At 44.7% G+C, this 26,256-nt stretch overlaps 4 protein-coding genes across 16 annotated transcripts in view; 2 read left to right on the forward strand and 2 right to left on the reverse strand.

The window, feature by feature from the left end:
• Positions 1–11,791, reverse strand: part of NCBP2AS2 (NCBP2 antisense 2 (head to head)) — a 16,237-nt gene extending 4,446 nt beyond the window's left edge. The window contains exons 1-2 of one of the 4 annotated variants that reach the window (XM_028492586.2): positions 10,967–11,791; positions 8,487–8,617 (exon numbers count right to left, since the gene is read on the reverse strand). In XM_028492586.2, the coding sequence (XP_028348387.1) occupies positions 11,408–11,707 (300 nt within the window). In that variant the 5' untranslated portion in view covers positions 11,708–11,791 and the 3' untranslated portion in view covers positions 8,487–8,617; positions 10,967–11,407. Of the gene's footprint in view, positions 1–1,847; positions 1,934–3,047; positions 3,318–8,486; positions 8,618–10,966 lie in introns of those variants that run through there. The other 3 variants (XM_055084672.1, XM_024124422.3, XM_028492588.2) reach the window with 3 other exon arrangements.
• Positions 755–8,480, forward strand: PIGZ (phosphatidylinositol glycan anchor biosynthesis class Z). 2 transcript variants are annotated; one of them, XM_007115231.4, is made up of 4 exons: positions 755–767; positions 1,822–1,924; positions 2,893–3,095; positions 5,099–8,480. In XM_007115231.4, exons 3-4 carry the CDS (start codon positions 2,972–2,974, stop codon positions 6,664–6,666), a joined length of 1,692 nt encoding a protein of 563 aa, XP_007115293.2. In that variant the 5' UTR covers positions 755–767; positions 1,822–1,924; positions 2,893–2,971; the 3' UTR covers positions 6,667–8,480. The 2 variants fall into 2 exon arrangements, with proteins under 2 accessions (XP_007115293.2, XP_054940636.1); XM_055084661.1 differs by lacking the exons at positions 755–767; positions 1,822–1,924 and having other exon boundaries at positions 1,960–3,095.
• Positions 11,792–11,854: 63 nt separating the features above from the next.
• NCBP2 (nuclear cap binding protein subunit 2) lies at positions 11,855–19,196 on the forward strand. Of its 5 annotated transcripts, XM_028492584.2 has the most exons (6): positions 12,027–12,149; positions 12,546–12,693; positions 13,936–14,117; positions 16,845–16,983; positions 17,591–17,658; positions 18,699–19,195. In XM_028492584.2, the coding sequence occupies exons 2-6, from the start codon at positions 12,646–12,648 to the stop codon at positions 18,763–18,765; spliced, it is 504 nt and encodes a 167-aa protein (XP_028348385.1). In that variant the 5' UTR covers positions 12,027–12,149; positions 12,546–12,645; the 3' UTR covers positions 18,766–19,195. The 5 variants fall into 5 exon arrangements, with proteins under 5 accessions (XP_028348386.1, XP_054940643.1, XP_007115290.1 ...); XM_028492585.2 differs by lacking the exons at positions 12,027–12,149; positions 12,546–12,693 and adding an exon at positions 11,855–12,015 and having other exon boundaries at positions 18,699–19,196; XM_055084668.1 differs by lacking the exons at positions 12,027–12,149; positions 12,546–12,693 and adding an exon at positions 11,856–12,020.
• A 3,397-nt stretch (positions 19,197–22,593) lies between these two features.
• The window catches only part of SENP5 (SUMO specific peptidase 5), a 38,959-nt gene continuing 35,296 nt past the window's right edge, over positions 22,594–26,256 (reverse strand). For 3 of the 5 annotated variants that reach the window (XM_007115225.3, XM_028492595.2, XM_028492590.2), the window contains 3 exons: positions 25,407–25,490; positions 23,874–23,924; positions 22,594–23,000 (listed from right to left, as the gene is read on the reverse strand). In XM_007115225.3, the coding sequence (XP_007115287.2) occupies positions 22,890–23,000; positions 23,874–23,924; positions 25,407–25,490 (246 nt within the window). In that variant the 3' untranslated portion in view covers positions 22,594–22,889. The remainder of the gene's footprint in view (positions 23,001–23,873; positions 23,925–25,406; positions 25,491–26,256) is intronic. The other 2 variants (XM_007115227.4, XM_007115224.4) reach the window with 1 other exon arrangement.

The following is a 26,256-nucleotide window of genomic DNA, read 5'->3' on the forward strand; positions in this document are numbered from 1 at the left end:
AGCCTGTGCTCCGCAACGGGAGAGGCCACAACAGTGAGAGGCCCGCGTACCGCCAAAAAAAAAAAAAAAAAAAAAAAAAAAAAAAAAAATCCCAAGCCACATAGCTGAAAATAGGTGATGGGGGTGAGGAGTACAGTTCTGAGTGGGAATTCTGACTACGATTAACTGGAAAGGGGGAATAGATGGTGGGCACTAAACAGGATGAATTTCCTCTGTTGCTGCAGAAGGAAAATAGTACAGACTCAGCACCCAGACTTGCTATGTAACTACTCACACCAGGGCAGGGCAGGCTGGGTTTCTGTGTTCCCTATCAGTGTAATGGATTTGGTGTTTTAATCTAATCATGTAGTAAAAGTTCCATACTTGGAAAAAAAAGTTCTATACTTGAGAAAAGCTTCAAACACATGCATAAATGTATCTTGACAATTGGACTATACCAAATCCTGTTTATTATTGTAGTCAATAGAAGTGCTGGTTTTGAGGATCTCCTAGTGTTGGAGGAGGTCATAGAGAGGATGTTGACCCACGAGCTGGACCCTGGCAACTGGAGGCCCCTCACCCCCTCCCCATCCTTGGAATGTGTGCTCTGCTTGTCTTCCTCACGCTAGAAGCTGCCCAAGGACACGGCTTTGAGATAGTCATGTGGTGCTGAGACCATCTGGACGTTGTACATGATGGAGCCCAGTTCAGTCCTCTGTATAAACTTCAAGATTCTGGCAGGCAGGTGTGGAGATCTGTTCATCTTGAGGCCACACAAGACAAGCTTGGTAAGTAGGTTCTCTTGCTTCTTAAACCTGCCACCTACCAATCTGCAGTGGTTTGCCTCTTTCTTCAGTCTCTCCCTGCCCTTCACCTATGGGGCCAGTTTCAGAAGCTCCCATGGAGGTTGCAAACTAACACCTAGGTGTCTGGAGCAGCATGGATTATTATTTGTGCCTCAACTAAAAGTAGTAATAGCTTTTAGCTTTGGTCACTTATACATGCAAACTCTGTATACTAAGTGCCCTCCACGCATCAGCTCTTAAATCTCCCTCAACCCTGTGAACTTGATATTATTATCTGACTTTCCTGATAAGGAATCTGAGGTTTAGGGATATAGGCAGCTTGTCCAAGGTAACACAGCTACTAATGGCAGAGTTGGAATCTGAACCAGGCCTACAGGACCGCAAAGTTTGTCCTGTATGATGGGTATTGTGCTTTGCCCCTACCCCTATCTCCACCCCACACCCCTGCCCTGTCCTGCAGTATCATATTGGCTATTAATGAAAAAAAAATTCTGATTCAACCTTTGCTTCCCAGTGCTAAGTTTGGCCTCATCTCCTACCTGAAAACTCTAAAAGTCAGGATATTTGCTGGCTCTGGAAAAATAGTCTGCACAATTCAGTTGCAAAGTTGGAGCAGAGGCTGCAAAACTTATCTTTTAAGCTCTATGAGGTTTTAGTATCAGGAAGCTCCTTGTCAACATCTGCCAGATTCCTATTCTGTTGCTTCACTTTGTCTTGTCTCCTCTGTTATGACTTGATGTCATACCTGAGAACAATAGCTGTTTATGGTCAAGCTTTAAAATATCAAAGTCAGGAAGTCAGGGAACCATATGTATTTCTGGAGGAGTAACAAACACGTTGTCAGACTTGTTTTTCTATGCACCCATGATAATATACTGGTGTTGATAAAAAGGTCCATCATGCCGTGGACTCAGATTCCCACTGATCTTTGAGTCAAGGGAGTGAGAACCTCCACCAAGAGGAGTCTGTTTGGGCTGCTTTTACAAGATACCACAGACTGGGTGGCTTTTAAACAACATAACTTTATTTCTCACAGTTCTGGAGGCTGGAAGTCTGAGATCAGGGTGCCAGCATAATGAAGGCCTTCTTCCTGGTTCATAGCCAGCAACTTCTCGCTGTGTCCTCACGTGGTGGAAGAGGTGAGGGAGCTTTTTTAAAAAATATATTTATTTATTTATTTTTATTTATTTCGGCTGTGCTGGGTCTTAGTTGCGGCATGCTGACTTCTTAGTTGCATCACGTACGTGGGATCTAGTTCCCCGACCAGGGATCAAACCCAGGCCCCCTGCATTGGGAGCGTGGAGTCTTACCCACTCGACCACCAGGGAAGTCCCCGAGGGAGCTCTTTTATAAACGGGTGGTGTCTCTTTTATAAGAACACTAATCCCATTCATGAGGGCTCCACCCTCATGACCTAAGCAGCTCCCAAAGGCCCCACCTCCTGATACCATTAGAATTTCAGAATTAGAATTTCAACATATAAATTTGGGGAGGGGGTGGGCACAAACATTCAAACCACAGCAGTGTTTCCATCACCTTCCAAAAGGTAGGATCCAGGATTTGTGAAAGTTGGAGGGAGTGACTGAAGACCGACCATGGGGTCGAATGTAGTTCGTTTTTGCAAAGAAATGGATGGAATCCATTGAGGTTCCTAAGTTTTCAGAAGTGTAAGAGCCAGGCTGCCATGTTTGCTTGTGAATAGGAGCTGGTGAATAGGATGGGGCTGTGAGACCCAGATTTGGAAGGTACCCTAATCCTGTTTGCAAATGTCATATTTAGACACTTAGCAAAATGTCATATTAGGAAAAATATTTAGCAAATGCCATATATAGACACTTAGCACATATGGTTAGCAAGTAACCAGGTTACTCAACAGAGGCCTCAGTTTCCCCATCTGTAAAATGGAGATAATACGACCCACTGCCCCAGACTGTGGAAAGGATTAATTGAGATATGGATGTAAAGTTCCTGGCATTTAGCAGGTACTTAGTAAATAGCAGCTATTATTATTAACATTTTTATTGTGTGTAGACCCATATTGAGTTTGTTCAGACAATTGAACATATAATTTATAATAACTAACAAATGTTATGCTCCTCATATGCAGGTCTGTGGAACCAGAATAGCATCTGTAGCAGCTGAAGTCATCCTAGGCTTTTGGCCCTGTGTCCTGGCAGCAATTTGATATGAAGATGGCAGCCAGGGTGCTGTGGGGCAGCCTCAGCCTGCTCCGCCTGGTGTGGTGTCTCCTTCCGCAAACAGGCTACGTGCACCCAGATGAGTTCTTCCAGTCTCCTGAGGTCATGGCAGGTAAAGCTCCCCACGTGTGGTTATGATAAGCTGCAGCAAAGTCTGGTCAAAGAGCTGATTGGCTATTTAGTGTGGAGGGAGAAAAATGTCTGTGCAGATGAGCAGTAAATCCACAAGCCTCTTTGGCATAAGAATTTGGGAGTGGGGACTTCGCATCTCCTTCCTGAGTGGTGACATTGACCTAAACGATACCGATGAAATGCCAGCCTCTTTGACATCTTCCTGCTTATAACAACAGTACAGGTCATTCAGAACAAAAGCTATTTTGGGCTTCTCAGTGGAAGGATTTTAGAGTTGGGCTTCCCCAGTGATTGGGGAAACTTACACAGGGCTGTGACATAAAATAATAATGAAACTTTTCTTCTGTAGGTTCATGTGATGGCTGAGGGAACCCAGACCTAGAATGCTCACTTGTTAGCACTTAACTTCTAGGTGGTATAGGACACATCATGAAGATGGTTGCTGGAAACCTTGAGGCCTTTCAGATGCTGTGGTCACAAGGCTTCCTCCTTATGATTCAAGATGGCTGCTTGTGCTCCAGGCATCAGGTCTGACACCAAGTCTTTCTCACCACCAGAGAAGAGATAGGCATGCCTTTCTTTAAGGGCATATTTTGAAAGTCACATACTTTTTGCCCATTCCATCCCATTGGTCAGAATGTGTCATGTGACCACACATACCTGCAAACGGAAGCTAAAATATATAGTGTTTATATCTGACCAAATGCCCAGCTAAAGAGACTAAGGATGAAGGAAGGAATGGATATTGATTGGGGAGATAACAGCTATCTCTGCCACAGGGCTCAACAGGTGGATTTGTTTTTAAAGTTGAAAGGTCCAGTTTATTTTTCCACCCACCCCGTTTTTTTTTAACCTGAGCCAGTAAAAAGCAGCCAGACTGATCTGATCCGAGGTTTTCTGTTTCCCTTTCACCTTCTGACATAGAGAGAAAAAAACTGCCAAAAGGCCAGAAGAATAAGGAGAAGCAAAGAGCCTTAGACAATCAGCAGTGTTATCAAGTGTGAGATGTTGTAGAGCTTGGAGCTAAGATGCAGAAATTAAGAGTTCATTTTCCTCACCCCCACCCCTCAGAGCTCTGGGACAGTGGGGCACAGAGTCACAGACTAGCCCCAGGCAGCAAGTAATTTTAATTACATGAGTATATTCTTAATTTTAAACATTAAGAATCACAGACAAAACCAGTTGCTTTTGACCATAACCACAGTTGCTCATTCCATTTCCCCATTCTCACACTGGCTGTCCTGGGTAACAGTCATAATCACGGAGATGCGTTTTTGACTCTGACTTTGGAGACTTTAGAACTCAAGGAGAGGAATGGGGCCTCCCCCTGCTCCTCCTCATACATCCTGTCCAGGACACACTGTTACCTCACTTCCCAGGTGTGGGCTGCGTAACCAACCATCACAGACCTAGCAGCTGAAAACTGGCAGCTCACAGTTCTGTAAATCAGAAGTCCAGCCTGGGCTCTCTGCTCAGGGTCCCATAAGGTATGGGCTGGGCTGAGTTCTTGTCTGGAAGCTCTGGGAGAAAATCTGCTTCCAAGACGATTCTTGCTGTTGAACAAATTTAGTTCATTGAGGCTATGGAACTAAAGTTCCATTCCCTTGCTTGCTGTAAGCCAAGGGCTGCTCTCAGCTCCCAGAGGCCACCCACATTCCTTGCCAACTGCCCCTTCCACCTTTAAGCCAGCAAATCCTTCTCACCTCTGATGTCCTCTTCTGCCACCAGCTGGAGAAAACTCTCTGATTTAAAGGGCTCATGTGATTTTTGTCACACGCATCTGGGTGATCTCCGTATCTTAGGGTCAGCTGACCCCTGTGACGTAACCTAATCACAGGAGTGAACTCTGTCATCTTCCTAGTCCCAGGGATTATGTCCAGCATGTACACCAGGGGGCTGGAAAATCTTGGGGACCATCCTAGGATTTTGTCCGTCATATCCTCTGCGCTGGGACCTGGCTCACCTCTCCTTCTCTCTCTGCAGAGGATGTCCTGGGAATAAAGGCCGTGCGGCCCTGGGAGTTTCACCCCAGCAGCCCCTGCCGTACAGTGGTCTTCCCACTGCTGACCTCTGGCTCTGCCTTCTGGATGCTCAGGCTCTGGGAAGAGTGGGGGCCGTGGCCTGGCCCGGTGAGTGGCTATGTGCTGCTGGTCGGGCCCCGCCTCCTCCTCGCTTCCCTCTCCTTTGCCCTGGACTTGGCCGTGTACCACCTAGCCCCACGCTGGGGCGCGGAGCGCTGGAACGCCCTGGTCTTGCTGTCTGGTTCCTACGTCACCTTGGTCTTCTACACAAGGACCTTCTCCAATGCCATTGAGGGGCTGCTCTTTGCGTGGCTGCTGGTACTGGTATCCCCCCGTGTAGCTGGGAGCTGCGCTGCCAAGAAGCCTGCTCCAGGCCTGTCGTGGCACGGTTGGCTTCTTGGGGGTGTCACGGCCGCTGGCTTCTTCAACCGGCCCACCTTTCTGGCCTTTGCTCTGGTCCCCCTCTTCCTCTGGTGTACTTACGGAGCCACAAACCCCAGCTTCAAGTCGCTGACCAAGGAAGCCCTGGTGCTGCTCCCAGGGGCAACCCTCACAGCAGTGGGGTTTGTGGCTGTGGACAGCTGCTATTTCTCCAGTCCATCTAGACCCAGTACCCTTGTCCTTACACCTGCCAACTTCCTGTACTACAACCTGGATCCCGTAAACCTGGCGAGGCATGGCACACACATGCGGCTCACTCACCTGGCAGTCAATGGCTTCCTGCTCTTTGGGGTGCTGCATGCCCACGCCCTGCAGGCTGCGTGGCAACAGCTGCGAGCCTGCCTCCAGGCCTTCACACAGATGGGCTTCCCAAGGGCACTGGCTGCCCGGAGCCTGCAGTCCAGCCCCAGGTCTCACCTCCTGCTCCTCTACTTCATGCCCCTGGCCCTGCTGTCTGCCTTTAGCCACCAGGAGGCTCGGTTCCTAATCCCCCTCCTGGTCCCCCTCGTCCTGCTTTGTAGTCTACAGACCCAACTGGCACCCCGCAAGGGCACCCTGGTCCTTTTCAATGCCCTGGGTGCCGTCTTCTTCGGCTGCCTGCACCAGGGGGGCCTAGTGCCTGGCCTGGGACACCTGGAGCAGGTGGTTCGTGCTCCTGCGCTCCCGCGTGTACCCACCCACTACACACTCCTCTTCACCCACACCTACATGCCCCCCCGGCACCTCCTGCACCTCCCGGGCCTGGGCTCACCCGTGGAGGTGGTGGACATGGGCGGGGCTGAGGACCAGCTCCTGTGCCAAGCCCTCAGCAACCTCACCAGACAACCAGCCTGCCACATGGCTGGGGGGCCGTGGCTCTGCCACCTTTTTGTGGTGACCCCTGGCACCACCAGGTCTGCCATGAAGAAGTGCAGCTTCCCCCTCAAGAGTGAGACACTCATCTTTCCCCACTTGACTCTGGAGGACCCACCGGCCCTGTCCTCCCTGCTGAGTGGGGCTTGGAGGTACCATCTCAGTCTTCACATCCTGGAGCTGGGGGAGAAGCCTGACAATATGACAGAAAAGCCCCTGCCCAAGACTCAGCCATAGGTGAAGGCGCTGCTCCACCTCCTAGGTAGACAGCTGGGCTGGGACAGAGCCCTGACTGACTCTCTTCCTTCCCTTTCCCTTCCAGAATCCCCACCTCTACTGTGCACAGCCTTTGACTGCTCCACCTTCTGGGTAAACTGACACCCATCTTCCCTCAAAAACCAAAGATCTGACCAGTTGCAGTCCTGACGCCAAGGTCCCCAAAGAACCTGGTGTAATCAATGACACAAAATGCCTGTTCCTGCCCTATTCCTTCCCGCCACTGTGATGTTTTAAACATATAAATAGCACCTGATTGTGAAAGGAGACAACAATCTCCTAATGACTTTCCTGAATGACTCCCCCCAAACCTTCCAGGATGCCTTACCTCTTGCTGTCATGACAACCCTTTGGCTTCCTAGATACCTGGAAGGAGGCAGTGTAGTGATGTAGAAAGAGCAGGTAGCTCATATTCAGAGGAGTTAGTTCTCGTCCCTGGTCCGCTACACACTGGCTACGTAATCTTAAGAAAGCCCCTTCCCCTCACCCAGCCTGTTTTCCAATCTGTACGATGGATCAGAAGGTCTCTGAGGTGTCTGCCAGCTAACACTGTGTCATTCCTGGGTCTGCAGCACATGTTCCCTGGCCAGACAGGCATGTCTCTCCCAAAGCTCTGTAAGCATAGAAGTGGGTGTGGCATATTTAATGGCACTTCAGGGCCTACCGTCTCAGTGCTTGGTTATTACCCAAAAAAGTAGTTCTGGAACTTTTCTCCCCACCCTCTTACTCCTGTCCCTGAGAGAGGTGATGGAACGTTTCTGCATCTCACCCTTGAGGGATCAAGGAGCCCAGATGTTCTCCCTCCTCAGTTGGCCCCAGTGGGAATGGAGACAGAAGGCTCAGTCAGTCAGTATCTGGTGGCACTTGAGCACAAAACCTTAAATGTGGTCTGGTCAATCTCCAAGCTCAAAGCTTCTGTCTGAAGCCCCTTCACAGGATCGAGAGCAGACCCCGGGCCAAACCCACACCTGCTGCCCTGGTGGAAGCCATCACACCGGGTTGTGTTGCTCCTCACAACACAGGGCACCCCCGCCCAGTCCGCTGGGAACACGAGGAGCTGTGGCACTAAGCTTGTCCTCGTTCTCCCTCCTCACGCCCCTGCCATCTCATGAGAACAAGAGGCACCCAGGCCACTGAGAGCAGTGTGCTGGAGGAGCACAGAGTAGGCGGCCAAACCTATACAACCGACCAAACCTGAGCGCTTTTCTAGTCCCGCCTTCTGCTGGCTAAAGCCTTGGGTCATCTTAAAGCTCCACCCACCACAGGCCAGCTGCTCTGCGGCTGCTGGCTAGGGTCCTAGTGCCACACTTTCCTCAGGACTCCAGCCCCAACGGAGAGGAAAGTCAGTGCCATGCTCGTAAATGTTTAGCAACCCGTTCTCTAAGGGCAAACTAGCCCCCATTTGTAGTGTTTTCCGATTTGTGTGGTGTAAATATTCTCACCATGGCTGATTTCAAACTACTAAAATGATGTTACTCGACTTGGGAGGAGATGCCAAGGACCTCTCTCCTGAGCTGCCTGTAGCACACTCCCGGATATTTCCCTCTTTAAAACTCTATAGGGGCTTCCCTGGTGGCGCAGTGGTTGCGCGTCCGCCTGCCGATGCAGGGGAACCAGGTTCGCACGCCGGTTTGGGAGGATCCCACATGCCGCGGAGCGGCTGGGCCCGTGAGCCATGGCCGCTGAGCCTGCGCGTCCGGAGCCTGTGCTCCGCAACGGGAGAGGCCACAACAGTGTGAGGCCCGCATACCACAAAAAAAAAAAAAAAAACTCTATAGTACCTGTTCATGACAGTTCATTGTTGTTTGGTTGGTTTGTTACGAACTTCACGTTGGTCTTCGTACCTGTAGTGCTTAGCATCATCTCTGGCACCCGACAGCACTTATTTACTTTGCAGCCAAAGATGGCTTTTCTGCCCAACAGATAAAACCAAGTGTCACCTTGAGACCCCCCCAGATTCGAAGGTCCCAAATTCCTCTGGGCTTCTTGGGACTTCTCTTCCCTTCCCCAGTTGGGTTCACCACCTCAGAATTCCCTGGAGGAGCTGTTGGTGTAGCAGTCTGTGTAGACTGTAGTGATCTGACCTCTAACAAATTTGTAAAGTGTTGGTATCTAGATTTGTGTGGCACCAAGGGGTGATTTGGAATTGTCCTGCAGGATAGTGGAGTTACTTCCCTGCTTCACTTTCTGACAAAGCTCAGAAGAGCCTGAAAGGTATGTTGGGAGATTGTTGCCACTGGGGGTGGTGGGATGACAAGCCACTGACCACAAACACTGGAGGCTTCTCCAACAAAGCGGGGAGGTATCCAAATCTCCTCTAGCTGGAGCAGAAAGGACCCAGTTCTCTCTCTCTGCTCTCAGACTCCTTTTACAAAAACGGAGGGAACTTAGTTCCTGCACACTTCTTCCACAAAAAATAAACTGCCTTCATTTCTTGCTTTCCTTCCTTTCTTACCGAATGGCCAGCTTGTCTAGAAGCTTCACTGCTACCTGCACTGCTTCCTTTCTGTCTCTGCTAGTCTAGAAAAAGACCCAACTGTGAGTGTGCTTGTTTATGTAGACGGTAAGGGATTGGGCTGGGGACTGCTAACATTCTGCTGCTCTGATATTCAGATCCAGAGACCAAGGAGTGGGATTGAAACCAATGAGGCAAACAAGGCAGTAGAATGAACAAGCTCCTCTGGCTCCTCACTGCCAAGGTCAAAGGAGAGTCCAGTGAGTTGCCTCTGGTCTGGGAGAGGGAGGACAGGAGGGTAGGATGCCAAATTAGAACTTTGTCACTAGGAGAGTGGGGCACTGGCCTCAGAGAGGATTAAATAGAAGCCCCTCTGATGGGAAGACTGGAGAATGGAATGTCAAATCAGAACTTTGACCATTAGGAAAGTGGAGGACAGGCTGCTTTTGCTTCACCCTATCCAGTGACTATCAGAATGCCAGAGTATAAACTGGTCACCAGCCTAAAAGCTTCTTGGGCTTCGAGCTTTCTAGATTGCATGATGAACTGTGTAGCCTGATTAGAGACAATCAATGCATACATGGATTTCCTAATCATGGGTTTGTTAGCTGGAGCATAGTCTTTAGAGTGCATCCCAGACCCTCTAAAATAGGGACAAGGAATCCAGGTAGCTTGTTCCACGGTAGGCAGTTGTCCTAACACCCAGTGATGATGGTGGTTGGTGGCAGGGAAGGTAGGCATTGAAGGTCGGGGTAAATGCTGCAGGGTAAATGTGATTAGGGACTTGGGCCCTGGAGTCAAACACTTGTATTCACATTCCACTCTGTAAGGCCTTGGGCAACTTAAGTAGCCTTACACTTCCTCATATGAAAGTTGTCGTAAGGAGTGAGATAACCCACACAGAGTGCAATTAGCAAGTGCCCAGTACAGAGTAAGTACTCAATATGTGCTAACTAGTATTACCATGGGCCTACAAGTCCCCAGGAATCCTAATCCACCTTGCCAGAGAAGTACGGCGCTCACACTGAAACCATGGGTAATGAGTCAATCCATTTTACCTGCCTTCACTAATCAAGGTCATCTTAAGACTCACAAGGCCTCCAAGCAGCACACAGCCTAAACAATAATTTGTTTGATGGAGTTGTTTTCCAGGAATTTGCAGTTGGCTGTGTCTAGTTCAAGCTCTGGGCATGCTCCTGACCTTTTTTTTTTTTTTTTTTTTTTTTGTGTGTGTGTGTGGTATGCAGGCCTCCCTCTGTTGTGGCCTCTCCCGTTGCGGAGCACAGGCTCCGGACGCGCAGGCCCAGCGGCCACAGCTCACGGGCCCAGCCGCTCCGCGGCACGCGGGATCCCCCCAGACAGGGGCGCGAACCCGGCTCCCCTGCATCGGCAGGCGGACGCGCAACCACTGCGCCACCAGGGAAGCCCGCTCCTGACCTTTTGACATCAGAGGGCCGAAAACTCCACCGGCAGAGGCAGATGGTGCTAAGAGCCTCCATTTTTCAAGCTGCAGATGCATGTGGCTTAGTTACACCTGTGCAGAACTACAAGTATCACACCTTTCTCCAATCACCTTTCCCCACGCTCCCCACGTCTCAGGCCGCCCTGCTGCTTTATTCTTTATCCTCTAAATACCCGAAGCCCCTTGCCTTGGGGAAGACAGATCTGAGACTAGTGCTCCTCCTCCTTTGGCTGCCTTGAGAGTTAACCCTCTCTTTGCTGCAAACCTCTGCATCTCAGCGTTTGGCTTGCTACGCATGGGGCAAAAGAACCTTGTCCGGTAACAATGCCCATTACTCAACTCACATATTTAATCAGAGGATTTTGGCAACTGCAGGGTTGTCTTTTCATGCAGGATCTCCCCTGGAAGCAGTGTCCTGCTATATCAGTGCAGAGGCAGCGGCATCCATCACTAGTTTTAGTCCCATTTCAGAGGGCAGACCCTCTTTCCGGTTGTACTTTGGTGCATGGCTCTCTGCCCGCGCGGTGTATCAGGGCCCAGACTATCTTTACTTCTGTCAGGCTTCGGGGGCTTTCCACATACGCTGTGTCCCGTCCGATCACAAGGCTTCCTTCACCAGGGGTGTCGGTTTGGCCTGGGCTCTCTGATGAGCGGGACCTCTGTAGGCGGACCATCTGAGTCAGGATTCCAAGCCGTGCGTAGTGTCCGGGATGACTAATTAGCGCCGAGGCCGGTGTCGAGCCCAGAAGGGAAAGCAGGCGACCTCGACTCGGCCCGGCCTGGGTTTAGGGGTTTGCTCCTGGGCCCTTCTGGCTACCTGGTGGTGGCCGCGGGCGTTCCCGGAGGCTGCGGCGTAGCTCCTGAATGAAGGTGTCTCTGAAGCGGACGGCGCGGCGGCCCAGGGAGCCCGCGGACCCTGCCGCAAGGGCTCGCAGGCGCCGGGCCGCGTCCTGCCCGTGTAGCTGGGCCTGCAGCAGTGCGAAGGCGGTGAGCTGCGCCGCACGCCGGATGGGCCGCGACTCAGAGAGACGCTCCACCAGCTGCAGGCTGTGCAACAGGGCAGCCAGCAGCCGCCGTAGAACCATCCTCGGAGCGTCCCAGAACCCAGAGCACGCTGCTCTCTTTTCTGATCGGCGACGCCTGACTATGGACCACGTCTGCGCCGGCGCCGCCGGGTGACGACAGTGCCGCGCTGGGATTGGAGCACGGGATTTCGACTTTCCGCCTCAGCCTCCGAGCGTTTCCGGTTCCGCTACCGCCGGGGCGGCTTCGTTTTTCTCGCAGTGGCGGCGTCCTAGGCCGAAATCTGTGCACTATGTCGGGTGGCCTCCTGAAGGCGCTGCGCAGCGACTCCTACGTCGAGCTGAGCCAGTACCGGGACCAGCACTTCCGGGTGAGGCAAGCGGGGCAGCGAGAAGGGGAGGCCTCGGGCCAGAAGCCTGAGAATTGGTTTGCTCTTGTCTCGTTGTGTCGTCTTCCATTCCCTGGTATCCCGAAACGCGAAGGGAAGCCTCGGTGCCTGCTGGGGTATGGATTCTGAAAGGGCGTTTGGATATCACTGAATCCTCTTTTCTCGTAGGCAGGGAATTTGAGGCTCGCTCTCACATTCCCTAGCAGCCGCTACCTGATCCCCGGGGCAGTGCAGACGGGCGGCAGTAGTAGTGGCGTCTCACGTTTTCCCGAACGGTGCCGCGGGAAGGTGACTTTGTGATGAGGGAAAGCGGTGTCTTTTTGACACGTGGAGAATGTGGAGGCGCCATCCTGACCCAGATACCGGGGCTTTTAATTATTTTTAAATTTTCAATTACATCAGCCAAACTGCGCTTTGGCGTTTCGCGTCCTTTCCTTGGGCTAGTTAAATGGCCCTCCACATGTTGTACGTGGTGAGTGGCAGACACAGTTGAGCCCTGCCTCCACCTTTAGGGAGCCCTTGGAGTGTGGAGGGGGACCAGCATGTTAAGTGTCTGGATGTCAAGATCGGAGAACTGCTGGCTCTCAGAAGAAGGAAATTTTCGTTTGGCCCATGTCACAGCAGATTCTGTGGAAAAGGGGGAGGCTACAGATATTAAAGGTGGGTTCTTCAGTATCAGCAAAGGCGGGGATGGGGTGGAGGTGACTAACACTCATTAACTAGTGGTTGTTTAGTAAATTTGTATTGAGTGCTGTTGCTGAAGCCTTCTGCTAAACCTTAGAGAGGGAAGACAGTTTCCACACCCTAAGACTTGATAATCCTCTAGGGATTATGGGATTGTAAATGGAAGGACTGTAAATGTACAGATTTACAATGGAGGTACGTGATCATAATCTAGGCAGAAATGATTAGTGGAAAGGGAGGGGCTGTGAGGATTCAGAAAATTCCCTGTGACGGGGAAAGGAGGGGTCACATACAGAAGAAGGTAGGTGTGGAGAATGTTTAAAATGCATTGGTAGGGTAGGGAAATGGAAATTTGAGGTCAAATTGAGAAAGATCTTAGATTTTCACGCAGTCAACTGTTTTTAAATGCTTACTGTATGCCAGGCATGATTTTTCCTTCTATCACTTTTACAGGTTTCATTACTTTAAAAAGTTCCACATCATAACCATCATGAATTTCAAGCATCCTGCAAGATTAAAACAATGCAAGGATTCAACTTTTGCTGTTGTTATCTCTGCAGTCTAAAGCCTATAGCTTCATTTAGATAGTAGTAAGATACTGTCTTGTAGAATTTCTACAGTGTTTCCTGAATGGGATCCACATTATCATCATACCTTAAATAAGTACTTATACCAGTTGTCCTAAACTGTAGGCTGTTTGGTGGGACATGACTTATATGTGTGAGAAAAGAAGGAAAAAGGAAAATGCTTCTTGACCATAATTTTAGCAAAACAGTAACAGCAGTAATAAAGTGAATCTACTTTATTTAATGTCTCATTCCAGAGTCCTGGAAAACCTATTTTTAATGTATCGTTAAAATGACTCTTGTCCTGTGAACTTTTAAGGAAGTATGGGATTGGGGATAAGACTGGGTTTGGATACCAGCTACAACTACTGATTAGATGTGTGACCCTGGACAAGCTACTTAACTGTCTTCCCTCAGGTAGAATGAGGATAATAAATTAGGACCTACTTCATTCAGCCCTGAGAATTAAATGAGACTTCCATACATGGAGATCTGACTTGCAGTCCCTTGATTCTCCCTAGAGGCAGACATATTACCTGTTTCTTGTGTGTGGTATCCATGTATATTCATGCTTTTAAAAAATATAATTGGGAGCATACGCTTCACATTGTTTTGTGCCTTTCTTTTTTCACTTTGCTCTTGGAAATTCTAGGGTGACAATGAAGAACAGGAAAAATTACTGAAGAAAAGCTGTACATTGTATGTTGGAAATCTTTCCTTTTATACAACTGAAGAACAAATCTATGAACTCTTCAGCAAAAGTGGTGACATAAAGAAAATCATCATGGGCCTGGATAAAATGAAGAAAACAGCATGTGGGTTCTGCTTTGTGGAGTATCCTTCCTGTGTGTTTGATGTAGCTATTGGCCAGAGGTGGGGCCCAGAGTGACTGGTACCCTATTTTACAAGATGAGTGAGGATATTCGTTGATTAGCATCCCTACACTTATCTCTGCCTCTCCTTCCTACTGTCCAATGTGCCTGTACTCTTACACTGGGAAAGCTAGTAACGTTAACATTCTTTCTGAAATCTATTCTTTTTTCATAGTTGATTAAGAAAAATAATTTTTGAAAATGTATATGCTTATGGTGTCTCAAAAACTCCAAAGAGCGTAGTGAAAATAAAAGCCCTATACCATTCTAAGTCCAGAGACAATCAGTTATGAGTCTCATAGGTCTTTCCAGAAGTAATCCTATAGATGTGTGGTAGCGTACTGCATGCACTCATTTTTTTTTCACCTATCTTAGAAATTGCTTCATGTTAGCATATGTAGGTCTACCTCTTTTTAAAACTACTATATAGTATTTCATTATGTAGATGTATATAGCTTGATTTTATAGGTCAAATCCAAAGCTATATTGTGACCATTTATTCTCCCTGGAAACTCCAAATATTGGACCTTCTGGATTTATCCTTTGATGTTTTGTTTTTTAACTAATACTTTTTGGTCATTTTGTTTGAGAAATTTTCCAGACCTGATCTACCGTGTCTTGAATTTTCTTTTCTGTGCCCTGAATTGTTTCTTTTGGTTGCATTTATGCCGTATAATTTCCTTCAGTTTCTGATGATCCCTGGGTTTCTGATCATAATTAGGGGAAAAAAGACTGACTATGTGGATCTAGGCAGAACTACTTTTTAAAATAATTAATTAATTAATTTATTTATTTGGCTGCACCGGGTCTTAGTTGCAGCACACGATCTTTGTTGCTGCTCTAGTTCCCTGACTAGGGATCAAACCCGGGCCCCCTGCTCGGAGTGCAGAGTCTTAACCACTGTACCATCAGGGAAGTCCCCAGGCAGAACTTCTTAAGTTGCTGCCTTGCCTTTGGGACATGTGGGTTTCTCAAATGCTGGAATGAAAAGGGATTTTATTTGGCTTGCTAATGTTAAAGACAATGCCCTAGTTCCTCCAGACAGTTCAGATCCCTATCCTTTTATTTTTATTTGCCTGGGATTAAATGCCTTTCTGTTAACAGGTCTTTTTCCCACATAGACACCTTTAATTAAACCCTATATGCAGCCTCACTTGTTATTCAACTTGGAATTAAGAGCCTCCTGGGCTTGCTGTCTCCTTAAAGCCCTTTCAAGAGTATTTCGCACTGTGACTTTGTTTCATCCACTAGTACTCTTCACCTTCTGTTGAATCTCTAGTCTGCTTATCGTCTCTTCTCCTCTTTGTATATGTGTTTCGTTTCTGTTTTAATGGGGGCCTTGAGAAGTAAAGAAGAGAAAATGTACTCTATCAGCTTGAACCAGAAGCCCCACTTTTTAAAAAATATGTACATTTATTTATTTATTTATTTTTGGCTGCGTTGGGTCTTTGTTGCTGTGCCCGGGCTTTCTCTAGTTGCAGCGAGCAGGGACTACTCTTCGTTGAGGTGCGCGGGCTTCTCATTGCGGTGGCTTCTCTTGTTGCGGAGCACGGGCTCTCGGCGCATGGGATTCAGTAGTTGTGGCTCCTGGGCTCTAGGGTGCAGCCTCAGTAGTTGTGGCGCATGGGCTTAGCTGCTCTGCAGCATGTGGGATCTTCTTGGAGAAGGGATTGAACCTGTGTCCCCTGCATTGGGAGGAGGATTCGTAACCACTGTGCCACCAGGGAAGTCCCAGAAGCCCCACTTTTGATTTTGGTATCTAATTTCTGGATTCTGCAAGCTTCTTCCATTCTTCCTTCAGATACGAGGGACGAGTGCCTAGGTTTTACTTTTGCCTCTGGTGGCAACAGTGTAAAATAGTTCACAGGGGACAGAAAAGGCAAAGAAAATACTAGATAATAACCAGTCTCTAAGAACTGGAGTGTTTTTGCATCTGCCTTGAAGGTCAGAGATCAACAGTCATGATGGCAAATACTTGAAAGGCTACCGTTCATTGTTAGTGTTTTTTTCCTCAGTTTGCCCTTTAGCATTCATTTCATTCAACAAAAAATTATTGAATGCCTACTGTGTGCTAGGCATTGTGTAGATGCTGACACTGGAAGTTCAGTGTTTCCCTATCTGTGTAGTTAAAGGGGAAAAAGTCCAGATCAGTATTTCCTAAACCCAGCTAATGATCATAATTACTTACAGAGATTTTTCTTTTTAATAGCACCCCGAAGACAGATTTAGTAGATCTGGTTTGGAACTACTAATGTGAGTGATATTTTGAGTGTTTCCTTCTAATGAAATGCAATGGCAATTCATATGTACCGTGACCTCTTTTTAAGGTTCTTGAATATACAGCTTCATATTCAGGGAACCCAAAGATGCTGTTGTTTTCTTGGATAACAGTTTGTGGTTAAAACCTGCACTGAACATATTTTATATTTTGCAAACCAAAATATGGAGACAGTGGAATCAGATACTTAAGATTATCCAAAAAATCATCAGTGTAGCCACAGATAAGTGTCATTTTTGACTGCTTCTGGACCAACCTCAAACAGGCCTGTGCAAGCCAAATTATTGTCTTTGAACTCCATCTGGTTGGATTAGTTTTTGTACTTTTTCTTAACTCAGCTTCATTTAGATGTTGCTTCCTGTTTACAAAAATACCTGGAGAAATGCTAATTCCTTAATAATTATAATTAAGATATTATTCAAGAGCAGATGCAGAAAATGCCATGAGGTACATAAATGGAACTCGTCTGGATGACCGGATCATTCGCACAGACTGGGACGCAGGCTTTAAGGAGGGCAGGCAGTATGGCCGTGGGCGTTCTGGGGGCCAGGTATGCAGAAAGGTTCTCTGGGATCAGCCTTTGCCTGGGATTCCAGTCCTAAATGACAAGTGTTTTGTCAATTTGTATTTGCTCTTTTGAAAATAACTTTGTGCCTATAACCTTGGCTTGAAGTGAATCTGAAAACCACCCATTGGGGTTCGTAAATTATTTTTACACTTGATCTTAGCCAAAAGGCCAAGAAGCGATGGTAAATGATTTTTAAAAACCATTAAATAGTATATTATCTACATCACAAGCAACCATTATTGGACTTCTGCTAGGGGCTAAATGTTCACCTGCCAAGAGTGTTGAACAAAAGCAAAATGCACTAAAATGACTTTTACATTTTTATTTTAAAATAGTTTATTCTTTGCAACGTGCTATCTTTGAATGCTGAGTATGAACCTGGTGTTTGGTAAAACACCATTCATTAGGTAGTCTTAAATAATTTTGCAGGGCAGTTGAGCTATGTTATCAGTTGCTTAAAACTATGTTCTGTTCTGCTTGAAATGTTCACATCATGACATCTGAAAAGGCTTAGTTATTTGACACATTTTAGGAAGCACGTTTGTTACACTCATCTTCTCTATACTGTAACACGTTCTTTTCAATTAAGGTACGAGATGAGTATCGTCAGGACTACGATGCTGGGAGAGGAGGTTATGGAAAACTTGCCCAAAACCAGTGAGTGGTGAGAGCCCCATCATGAAAAACTCACTCCTTTGGTCTGTTAAATTTGATGTGCATTCCTAAGGTCTGCGAACCTGCCTATTTTTACCAAGCTTTATTTAATATGTCTCTACTGAGCTGGAAGGCTCTTCATGGTTTTCCACTTAAAAAATTATTAAAGGACAGAATCCAAAAGAATGCCTTTAATTCTGTAGTCCTAGCATCTTGGTTGTGTGTCAGATTACCAGAATGATTTCTGTTACCAGGTCAAATATTGTGTTCCTTAGCAGCAGACTTCATGTGTAATGTTGCTCTATCAGCCAAAACACACTTCTTTTAGGAAGATTGGAAAAAAAATTTTTAAGTGTTTACCATGTTTGCATCTAAGTAGGTTCATGGTCTACCATGGGGCCTGGAATTACTATTTTTAAAATTTTAAGTTTGCATGAGATAAAAGTTTAATAAGTGGAGTTTTGCTCTGTAATGTTGCTTTACTGTAAATTAGGAATAGATTTTGATGACTGAATTTTTTTCTATGTTGAATTTTAATCTTTAAAGGCAAAGTCAAGGGAACTTCCTAAATAGTTGTTAAGCCTTAGACAGTCGCAGGGGACACCACTTCTTATGTGCTTTATATATCAGGAAATTAGGTCAGTACTTGAAGGGTATTTACTAAACACATTTTTCAAAATATGTGTTTTAGCTAACGCTAAAAAAACCAAGGGTCTGTATTAGAGGGAGCCTCAACTACTCTAAGGGCAAGGGGGGACGCTGTCAGTAGGAAATGGGGAGGAAATATCAGGAGATGTGAGGTAAACCAGTGCCTTAACATGATGAAGGTTGCTGTGAGAGCCAGCAGATCTATTTTTTTTCATTTTCAAACTGATCTTGGGAATTGAGTGGGGTTGTTTGTTTTGTTTTTTAAAAAAGAGCTTAAAGATCAATAGAGAATACTTAACAAAAAATCAGAAGTGCTTCCCTCGGGAAATGTTTTGGCTCATTCTCATACTGAAGTCTGTCTTGTTTTTTCCCTAACTAACTGTGCTGAATTTCAGAGCCTGGGTAGTGAGCTGGTGGTCTCTACAGAGAAGGGAGTCTGGAGGATTTATTGTGCATTTGTAAGGCAAGAGAGAATTTCTCTAATATTATGTGAACTATTGCTCATTTTAAACTGGTAGTCTAGTATAATTTTCCCCGATGTAAGTGACATTTTTTCATCTAGCAACAAAGTATCTCCTAATTTCCAGTAGTTGTTTGTGAAGTTGGGGCTGAAGTATCTCAATTGAACATCTTTCATGTTACAGTAAGTGTATGTTGTTTTCTCAAATTTAAACTGGCTATTTGAACTTTAAAATGTATCATCTCTAAATTAGTTGTATTTAGGAAGACATTTGCAAATATCTAATGAGGACATACAATTCATTATTAAAATCTTTTTACACTGTAGTTGTTTGAATTAATGTATTTTATATTTTGCAGTAAAACGTAACTCAGATTTCTATAGGCGTTAAAACCACAGTGGTTCCTATTCGAATTGTCTTCTGTAACAGATTTCAATAAAATTGGACCAACTTTTATCATTGTCTGTGTTTCCTCACCGATAATGACACTGAAGTGCTCTTTACTCTGGAATACATTTTGGGGGGAAATCTATGAATAGTATGCAGAATTTGCATGTCCACTTCTTTAATTTGACAGTTACTAATATGGTAGCCACTAGCCACATGTAGCTAGTTAACTAAATTAAAACACTCAGTTCCTCAGTCAGTCACATTAGCTACATTTCAGATGCTCAATAGCCACCCGTGGTTAATGGCTGTTGTATATAATGGAATTTGTAGGATGCAAATACAGAACATTTCTATCAAATCATTGCAAAAAATGCTACTACTGGACAGGGTGGGCTGCTTAGAGCCCACACTGGTCACTGTTAATAGATGAGCCTTGTCGTGACTGGTGTGTCACTGGGAAAAATTATTCACCAAACAGTACATTTTATCCAACACAAGAGAACACACATTTATAAAGGCATTTAGTTTATTTTTCAAAAAAATATTTTTGCTAGAAGGTTTGAGTAATTTTTACATGATCACAATCTTTAAATAATTTTTTTCTAACCAAAAGGTACCATTTAAGTGGACAGCTTGTCTAGATCTGCTTTTGTTAACACCCAAATACAATTAGCACTTCTGATGGCATTCCCTAGGTCTTCTTAATTATCTACAGGCCAGGAGGCAGAGCCTAGCACATAACAAAGTATGTGCTTACACCTGCTGATTAGTTCAGTTGCATAACAATTAAGCAGAGCAGGTAATCACGATATCTGATTCACACTATTAACACACTAGTTCTCGCCTGAAGAGTCTGATTCACCCAGAGCTCCCAATTATTCCTTCTAACCCAGGGAAGTAGTATACCACAACTGCAGAGAAAAGGGGCAGCTCAACTTAGGCTAGTGCTGGCTGTGTCCCAGTTAGGTCTGTTATTTTGTTCCAACTATGAATTCAAGGTGACCAATGTTAATCAATCATATTCAATAATAAGTAGAAAATAAAATGCAAAGCCAAAAAAAATGATTTGGGGATTACTGGCAGCAACTGCTGCTTCTCCCTTCCTTAAGTGCATCCCTTCCTTAAGAGAAAATTGGTTCTCTATGATTCTTGAGAGAACTTAACTAAAAGTTGAACTAAATCTACATTCATTGCTATAGATTTAATAAAAGGATAAAAGCAACTACATACAGACTGGTAAATTTGCTGATGGAGAGGACTGAGCAGCTTGTTGAAGGCACATCATAAGCAGCTTTTAGTTTGTATAAGGCCTGCCCTCAACCCCAAAAGCATAAGGTCTGCCCACCTTGAGGGCACCCAAACAACTCAGTGCCAAGCTAGTGAGAGTAAAACAATGCCTGTCTCTTCTACCAACAGCCCAGACTGTATTTCCAAAATTTCTGTTGCAAGAAAGCCATTATTGCAAACATCAGGATAAAGGCCATTCTAAACGTAGGGCTTGGGCTAAATAGAGGTTTGCGCCTAATCACAAGATGGGGGAAAGCGACTATGTGTGCTGAAGCAAGTTTTGTGAACAACAGAGAAACATTTTAACCAGACTTAAAATATTTGACATTTAAGCTAAAGCATGCTGGACGATGTACCTCAAGGTGCCCTACTAAACTGGACATGAAAGGCACCCTGGACTTGGGACAGCTCACCATAGGTTCTCTCTGCTTCCCTGTTAAGAGCATGACCATTTCTCAGAGTGGAGGAAATGGCAACTGAAACTTCGGGCATTAAGATTTTGGCCAGAACACAATTCTGTCTCTTCTGTATGCCTCGTTCTGTCAGAGAGTGAGATACGAGATACGGAGCTCTAAAGTATAAGACATTTTTAATCAATAGTCTAGTTACCCATTACCAAAAAAAAAAAAAGACAAATGTCTTACATACAGGTTTGTATAATTATGCCTGAAAATCTCAAGAAGACACCCAACCCATTTTTGTCACCTTTCCTAATGCTGATACAACCCTACCTGTAGCAGCACAAAGTGCCTCTAGTATCAGTCTTTTTAATGACTTGAAGCACAATAAGAAATACTGACCTGGTTTTATACTAAGGAGTTTGAGTCTGAGGGACTAGGAAAGTGCTGGGGCTGTTTACAATGTAAACATTGGTGTTGGTGCTTGGAATGTCTGGGGATGGGAACCCTGCATGTAAACATGTCTGACTCCACCCTCAACTGCTGGCAGTCAGCCCTACCTTATGGCCAAGTTAAACTGCACATTTTAGCTTTTTATTTTCAACACCTCACACCTAACGAGGCATAAACCGAAGCATCTTCCTGCCATTTACTTGGTATTTTTCTGTACAAGCTTCTGAATTTCTTATATACACATTTGTTGTTTTTCCTCCCCCAGTTCAGAAAAGATGTAGTTTAACATGCATCTTTCCTTATTTCCTTTCCTTTCCAATATCACAAAACTTTGTTAGATTAAAGATGCAAGATCCATTACTTTAATCCTAATGCAGCCAAGGGTAATAATCAGGACAGGGCCAATTCTGCCTTCCCCCAGAAGATGAGGTTCATGGAAGCAAAAAAAAAGGACTCCTGTGCTGGAGTCTCAGGGTTGGTCAAGCAGAGGCAGATGAGCCCTGCATGCTGCTGAGATCACTAGAGAAATAAGAGGGAAAAAACTCATAACATTTGCTGTACTCCCGCAGTTTCAAGTCTCCCTTAATACCTTTCCTGTTCTCTCCTCCCCACCCACGTGCAAAATACCTGAAGTCAGTCTTCGGTTTTGAATGTTTATATTTTAAATACCCTTGAAATAGAAAGGTATTTGGCAAATCTTAGTTTCTTCCATATGGGAAACAATTACTCTTAGAAAGGCTGAATTCTCATTTGACCACTAGTTTTGACAGATACTAATTTTTTAATGGGTCAAAACCAGAAAAATCCAGGGAATCAGTGTTCCAGCAAAAGCCTTTGTAAGATTAAAGCATTTATTATAAATGCTTCTTAAAACCAAGATTGAAATCTCTCACGTGTGAAGATAAATGGACCCTCAAGGTCGCTGTCTTTTTCTCATACCTTAATCAACTCTTCCCAAAGCAGGCACTGTGCTTACAAGTGTGCCTCCATAAATAGAACATACCAGTCAGTTTATGGCCACTTCCTTTTCACCCTTCAAAAGGAATGTGACTCACTTGGAGAGGGAAGTCAGTAAAAGGTGCTGCTGGTAAAAATAAAACAGGACTGGCTTTGTCCAAAACCCCTTCTAGCTAGCTACCCTTTATGCCCCAGGGAACATCTACTATTCTCAGAGTTACGTTGTATCAAAAACATCCTGCATTTTTAGGTTCTGGAATTAAAATTTAAACCTGTATTCAGTTCACATCTAACTAAGTTTCAAAAGCTGCACCAAATCTACTAGGCTTTTTTTTTTTTTTTTAATACTCGGCACTGCATGCTCTGTCTATATGCATGCGTTTGGATAATAAATATTAAATATGGGGGGACACACACACAGAGAATCCATAAAATTAAAAATGAAACCAAACTGAACATTAAAAAATAGTACATAGTAACTAGGGTAATGAGTAAGGGCAAAAAATAAATTTGAGGTAACAACAGTGGCCCAACACCACTGATCTGAAATATCTGTAAAAATTCAAATAAGTGTTTGGAGATTCAAGTAACAAACCATCTGCTCCAACTTGGTCAGACTTCCCAGAGTCCCTGCTGAGTTTCAGTCCATGAGCCGGCACTCACACAGCTCCTTGTAAATCCTCTTCCGCACTCGGGGCATGTCTTCTTGGGAAAACTGGAAAGGCTGCTCTAAGGCGAGGCACTTGCAGTACTGTAAAGGTCCCAGAAACACTTAAGTGGCACGTGGAGTTATGTACCAGCGTAATGTATTTTACTAGATGCAGACCTAATAGAATAGGGTCTAAGGCAAATGTTAAAGTTTGTTTAAACTCGTAAAACGGTCTTAAAACATTTACCTCCAAATTATAGTCAATTTTCCAGGCAAGTATATGTCTTGGGATTCTCCCTCCCTCACCACTCAATAATGTGAAAAGCAAAACTGATGAAGGGGGTCCAATTCTTCTCACGGTGAAACCTGCTGAGAATGCAGCCAGACCTAACATGGCCTTTAATTGAGAACTTGAATTTGTTTACAAACGTGAGTCATATGAGTGAGCCCATCTTCCAAGATCTTTGGAAATCTCTAAATTCATGGATTATATACTATAATTTCCTTCATAAATGTAATGTATAACAACTTTTTCAATAGCCCTTTGAGACCTAAGATCTACAGCATGAGAAAGCACAGTGTTTAAATGTGGCCCTTATTTAAAATCTAATTAGTTTTTACTCTGTGGTTAAAGACCACCTGCCAATGGTTAGAAAAATATAGTTAATACCACCAATGCCAAGGGTCTATGAAACAGACAAATTCACATCAGTCTCCAATGTGGCTTACCAATAGCCTCTGATAAGACATGGATGATACCAATTATTCATCCTCAGCCTTAGAAGGTGATTCTTCCTAATGATAATATATGAAAATGTAGAAACTACTGCTTCCCAACAACAAAGGAGGGTTGGGAGGAAACGTGTTGTTATCTGTACTTAGTACCTGTATACATCAGAGGGATCCCACTTCTCCTCCCTAAACCCAATAAATTTAATTTATAAATTGTAAATACTGAAAAAACTATTTCTTTACCTGGAGCACAAATACTCCACAGTCACTGTCATTTTTCTGTTGTGGAATACACTAAGGGGAAAAACAAAACGATCATTAAAATAAAACCAAGTATTCCTCTTCAGATAAGAAAAGCTGTTTTTATGGAAAAATGAGCGAGACAGGAAACTTGTCTGCATCCAACACAGCTGGTGTGTACCTCTGGTATTCAAAGTGTTTGAGTGTTCAAAGTGTTTATGGAGGCATCTGGCCATGAAAAGAGCTATCAATCAACCACAACTTAGAACATTTAGCCTAAATATGAGAAGTGGAAAATCAATATCCTATTTTAAAACTTCCATTTGGATAATAAGTTTTGCTATCAATTCATTGACAATGGAATCAAAATGGATTGTGGATCAGAAAATGCAGCGCGTGGCCTGGACTCTGAATACTTAGTAACAATGCTGCTTGGCAGTCTTCCCTTTTAATCTCATATTTCACAACTCTGTCCTATTCTTTTAAAGACATGGTAAAGGTAAGCAGTATGTTTTCCAAAGAACTGGTTACTGTATTCTGCCTGAAGTGTTGGAATATGAAAGATCCTGATTAAATTGAGAATACCTGGATATACTACTGGGTAAATTCAGAATATTCACAAGTTCAGTTCTGGTTTGAACTAATATACTAGGTTATTTAAAAGAAAAAACCTAAGTTTAGAAGTTAGCATTTAGTACAGTTCAAGGATAAACAAATAAGCCTTGTCCCTTTGGGTTTGGGTTAAAGGTTTATTTCAAGACCCTGCCTTTTTAACAGTGTCTTTGATCCGGATAGACCTGAGTTCAAAGACTTCACTCTGTCAATAGTTTTGATGGCCTTTGGGGAAGCTCACACCTAGGATTCAGTTTTCTCATCTATAATAAAGAGCTTCTTATCCCTAAATGACCTGCCTACCTCACAGACTGTAAGGATCAAATGAGATCATACATACAAAAACACTATGAAAACAAAGCAGTGCCCATAAAACAGAAGACTCTGATATCTGTGACAGGGTTAAGAGGCTAGGCCTGCTCACTCTGCCCCTCATACAGCTTTTATGTCTATGGCCAAACATAGTGCTGCTTCTAGACTGTTCAGACTGAAGCACTCAGGCCACTTGTCTTCCCCAAATGCCTGGAAAGCAGTCCAGTGCACTTGCTCCCTTAGTGAATCCAAATAGTCATTTCAGTATTTCTCTGGGTCTACATGAGTCATCTGGAAATAAGAGCCATGAGGCAAGAGGCAGGTGCCACCAAAAAAATTTTTTTTTCCTTTTTTTCAACAGAGCAAGTATATCATCAGCAGCTGCCCCCAGGATGAAATGACTGAATTTATTTACCCCAGCAGGCAGTAGGAAATTGGGCAGCCAGGTGATGAATACTGAACTGAGGTTTACTCTGAGCTGACTCCCTGCAGCCTCTAGGCTCTCTGTTGGTATCTTCATGATCAGTCTTCATGTGCTTTTAAAGACACCCACCCCTTAGACAATTCCAGCCCCTTGACATGCCTGGGTTTTCATTTTTATCACTTACTTACCTTGGTAACAGCAGTCTGCCAACCCTGAAGAAATTCAGGTCTATTTTTTTCTCTGGCTTCAGTCAGCAAATACTTTCTTATATTCTGGTTAAAAAGAAACCACAACACAGATGCTGTGTTCCATCAGTTGGTGAAAAATGGAACCTGCCCGCAGCAGACAGAAGCAAAGGAGGAGGCTGTGGCCCCACCACTGGGCAGAGTATGCATTAAAGAGTTTAAAGCTGGAACTTGATTTCAGACCTTTTTCACTTTATAGAGTGAAGGACTCAGACCTTCTGTACTGTATGCACTTAGACTGTGGACACTGGTATATGCTTTAATTAGATCTTTTTATGAGATGGTCAGCCTTTTCCAGGAGTAAGTCAACTTGCTGAATTTGAAACTTAAATAAATACTGGCAAAACAAAAAGAAAGCCTCAATTACTGCCAATGCTCAACAAAGGGAAGGAACCCATGGCAGAAATCATTAATAACTGAAATGAAATTTAAACATTCTAGCCTTAGATATACTCCATGTTTTTGAGGGCTGCAGGTAAAAGTATCATTCAGCTTCTAGAAAGTGATACTTAAAACCCATCCTGGATACTAAATACAGTCAAGTCTACTGCTGAAATCTCTACCAAGATGAAGCCTACTGGAGTTCCTAATTTTCCCTTATGCCCTCCACCTCTTTGTGTATCTTTCTCTGCCCATCTTTTCTAAGGGTGAAGTCAGCGGTTACATGAATTAACCCCCTGAAGGTGGAGCAGATGTATGTACATGTAGAGATACAAGTATGTGTCTGTATATACATACATACATATACACATACATGTATCTGCATATTCATATTTTCTTTCCATATACAGTA

The sequence above is a fragment of the Physeter macrocephalus genome, chromosome 1, assembly GCF_002837175.3.
Source record: "Physeter macrocephalus isolate SW-GA chromosome 1, ASM283717v5, whole genome shotgun sequence".
In the NCBI taxonomy this organism is placed as follows: Eukaryota; Metazoa; Chordata; class Mammalia; order Artiodactyla; family Physeteridae; genus Physeter; species Physeter macrocephalus.

Coding starts and splice junctions, on each gene's coding strand:
- PIGZ (XM_007115231.4), top strand. CDS start 2,972: ATGAAGATGGCAGCCAGGGTGCTGTGGGGCAGCCTCAGCCTGCTCCGC. Junction 3,096..5,098: donor GTCTCCTGAGGTCATGGCAG/GTAAAGCTCCCC, acceptor CTCTCTCTGCAG/AGGATGTCCTGGGAATAAAG.
- NCBP2 (XM_028492585.2), top strand. CDS start 11,938: ATGTCGGGTGGCCTCCTGAAGGCGCTGCGCAGCGACTCCTACGTCGAG. Junction 12,016..13,935: donor ACCGGGACCAGCACTTCCGG/GTGAGGCAAGCG, acceptor TGGAAATTCTAG/GGTGACAATGAAGAACAGGA. Junction 14,118..16,844: donor TGTGGGTTCTGCTTTGTGGA/GTATCCTTCCTG, acceptor ATTATAATTAAG/ATATTATTCAAGAGCAGATG.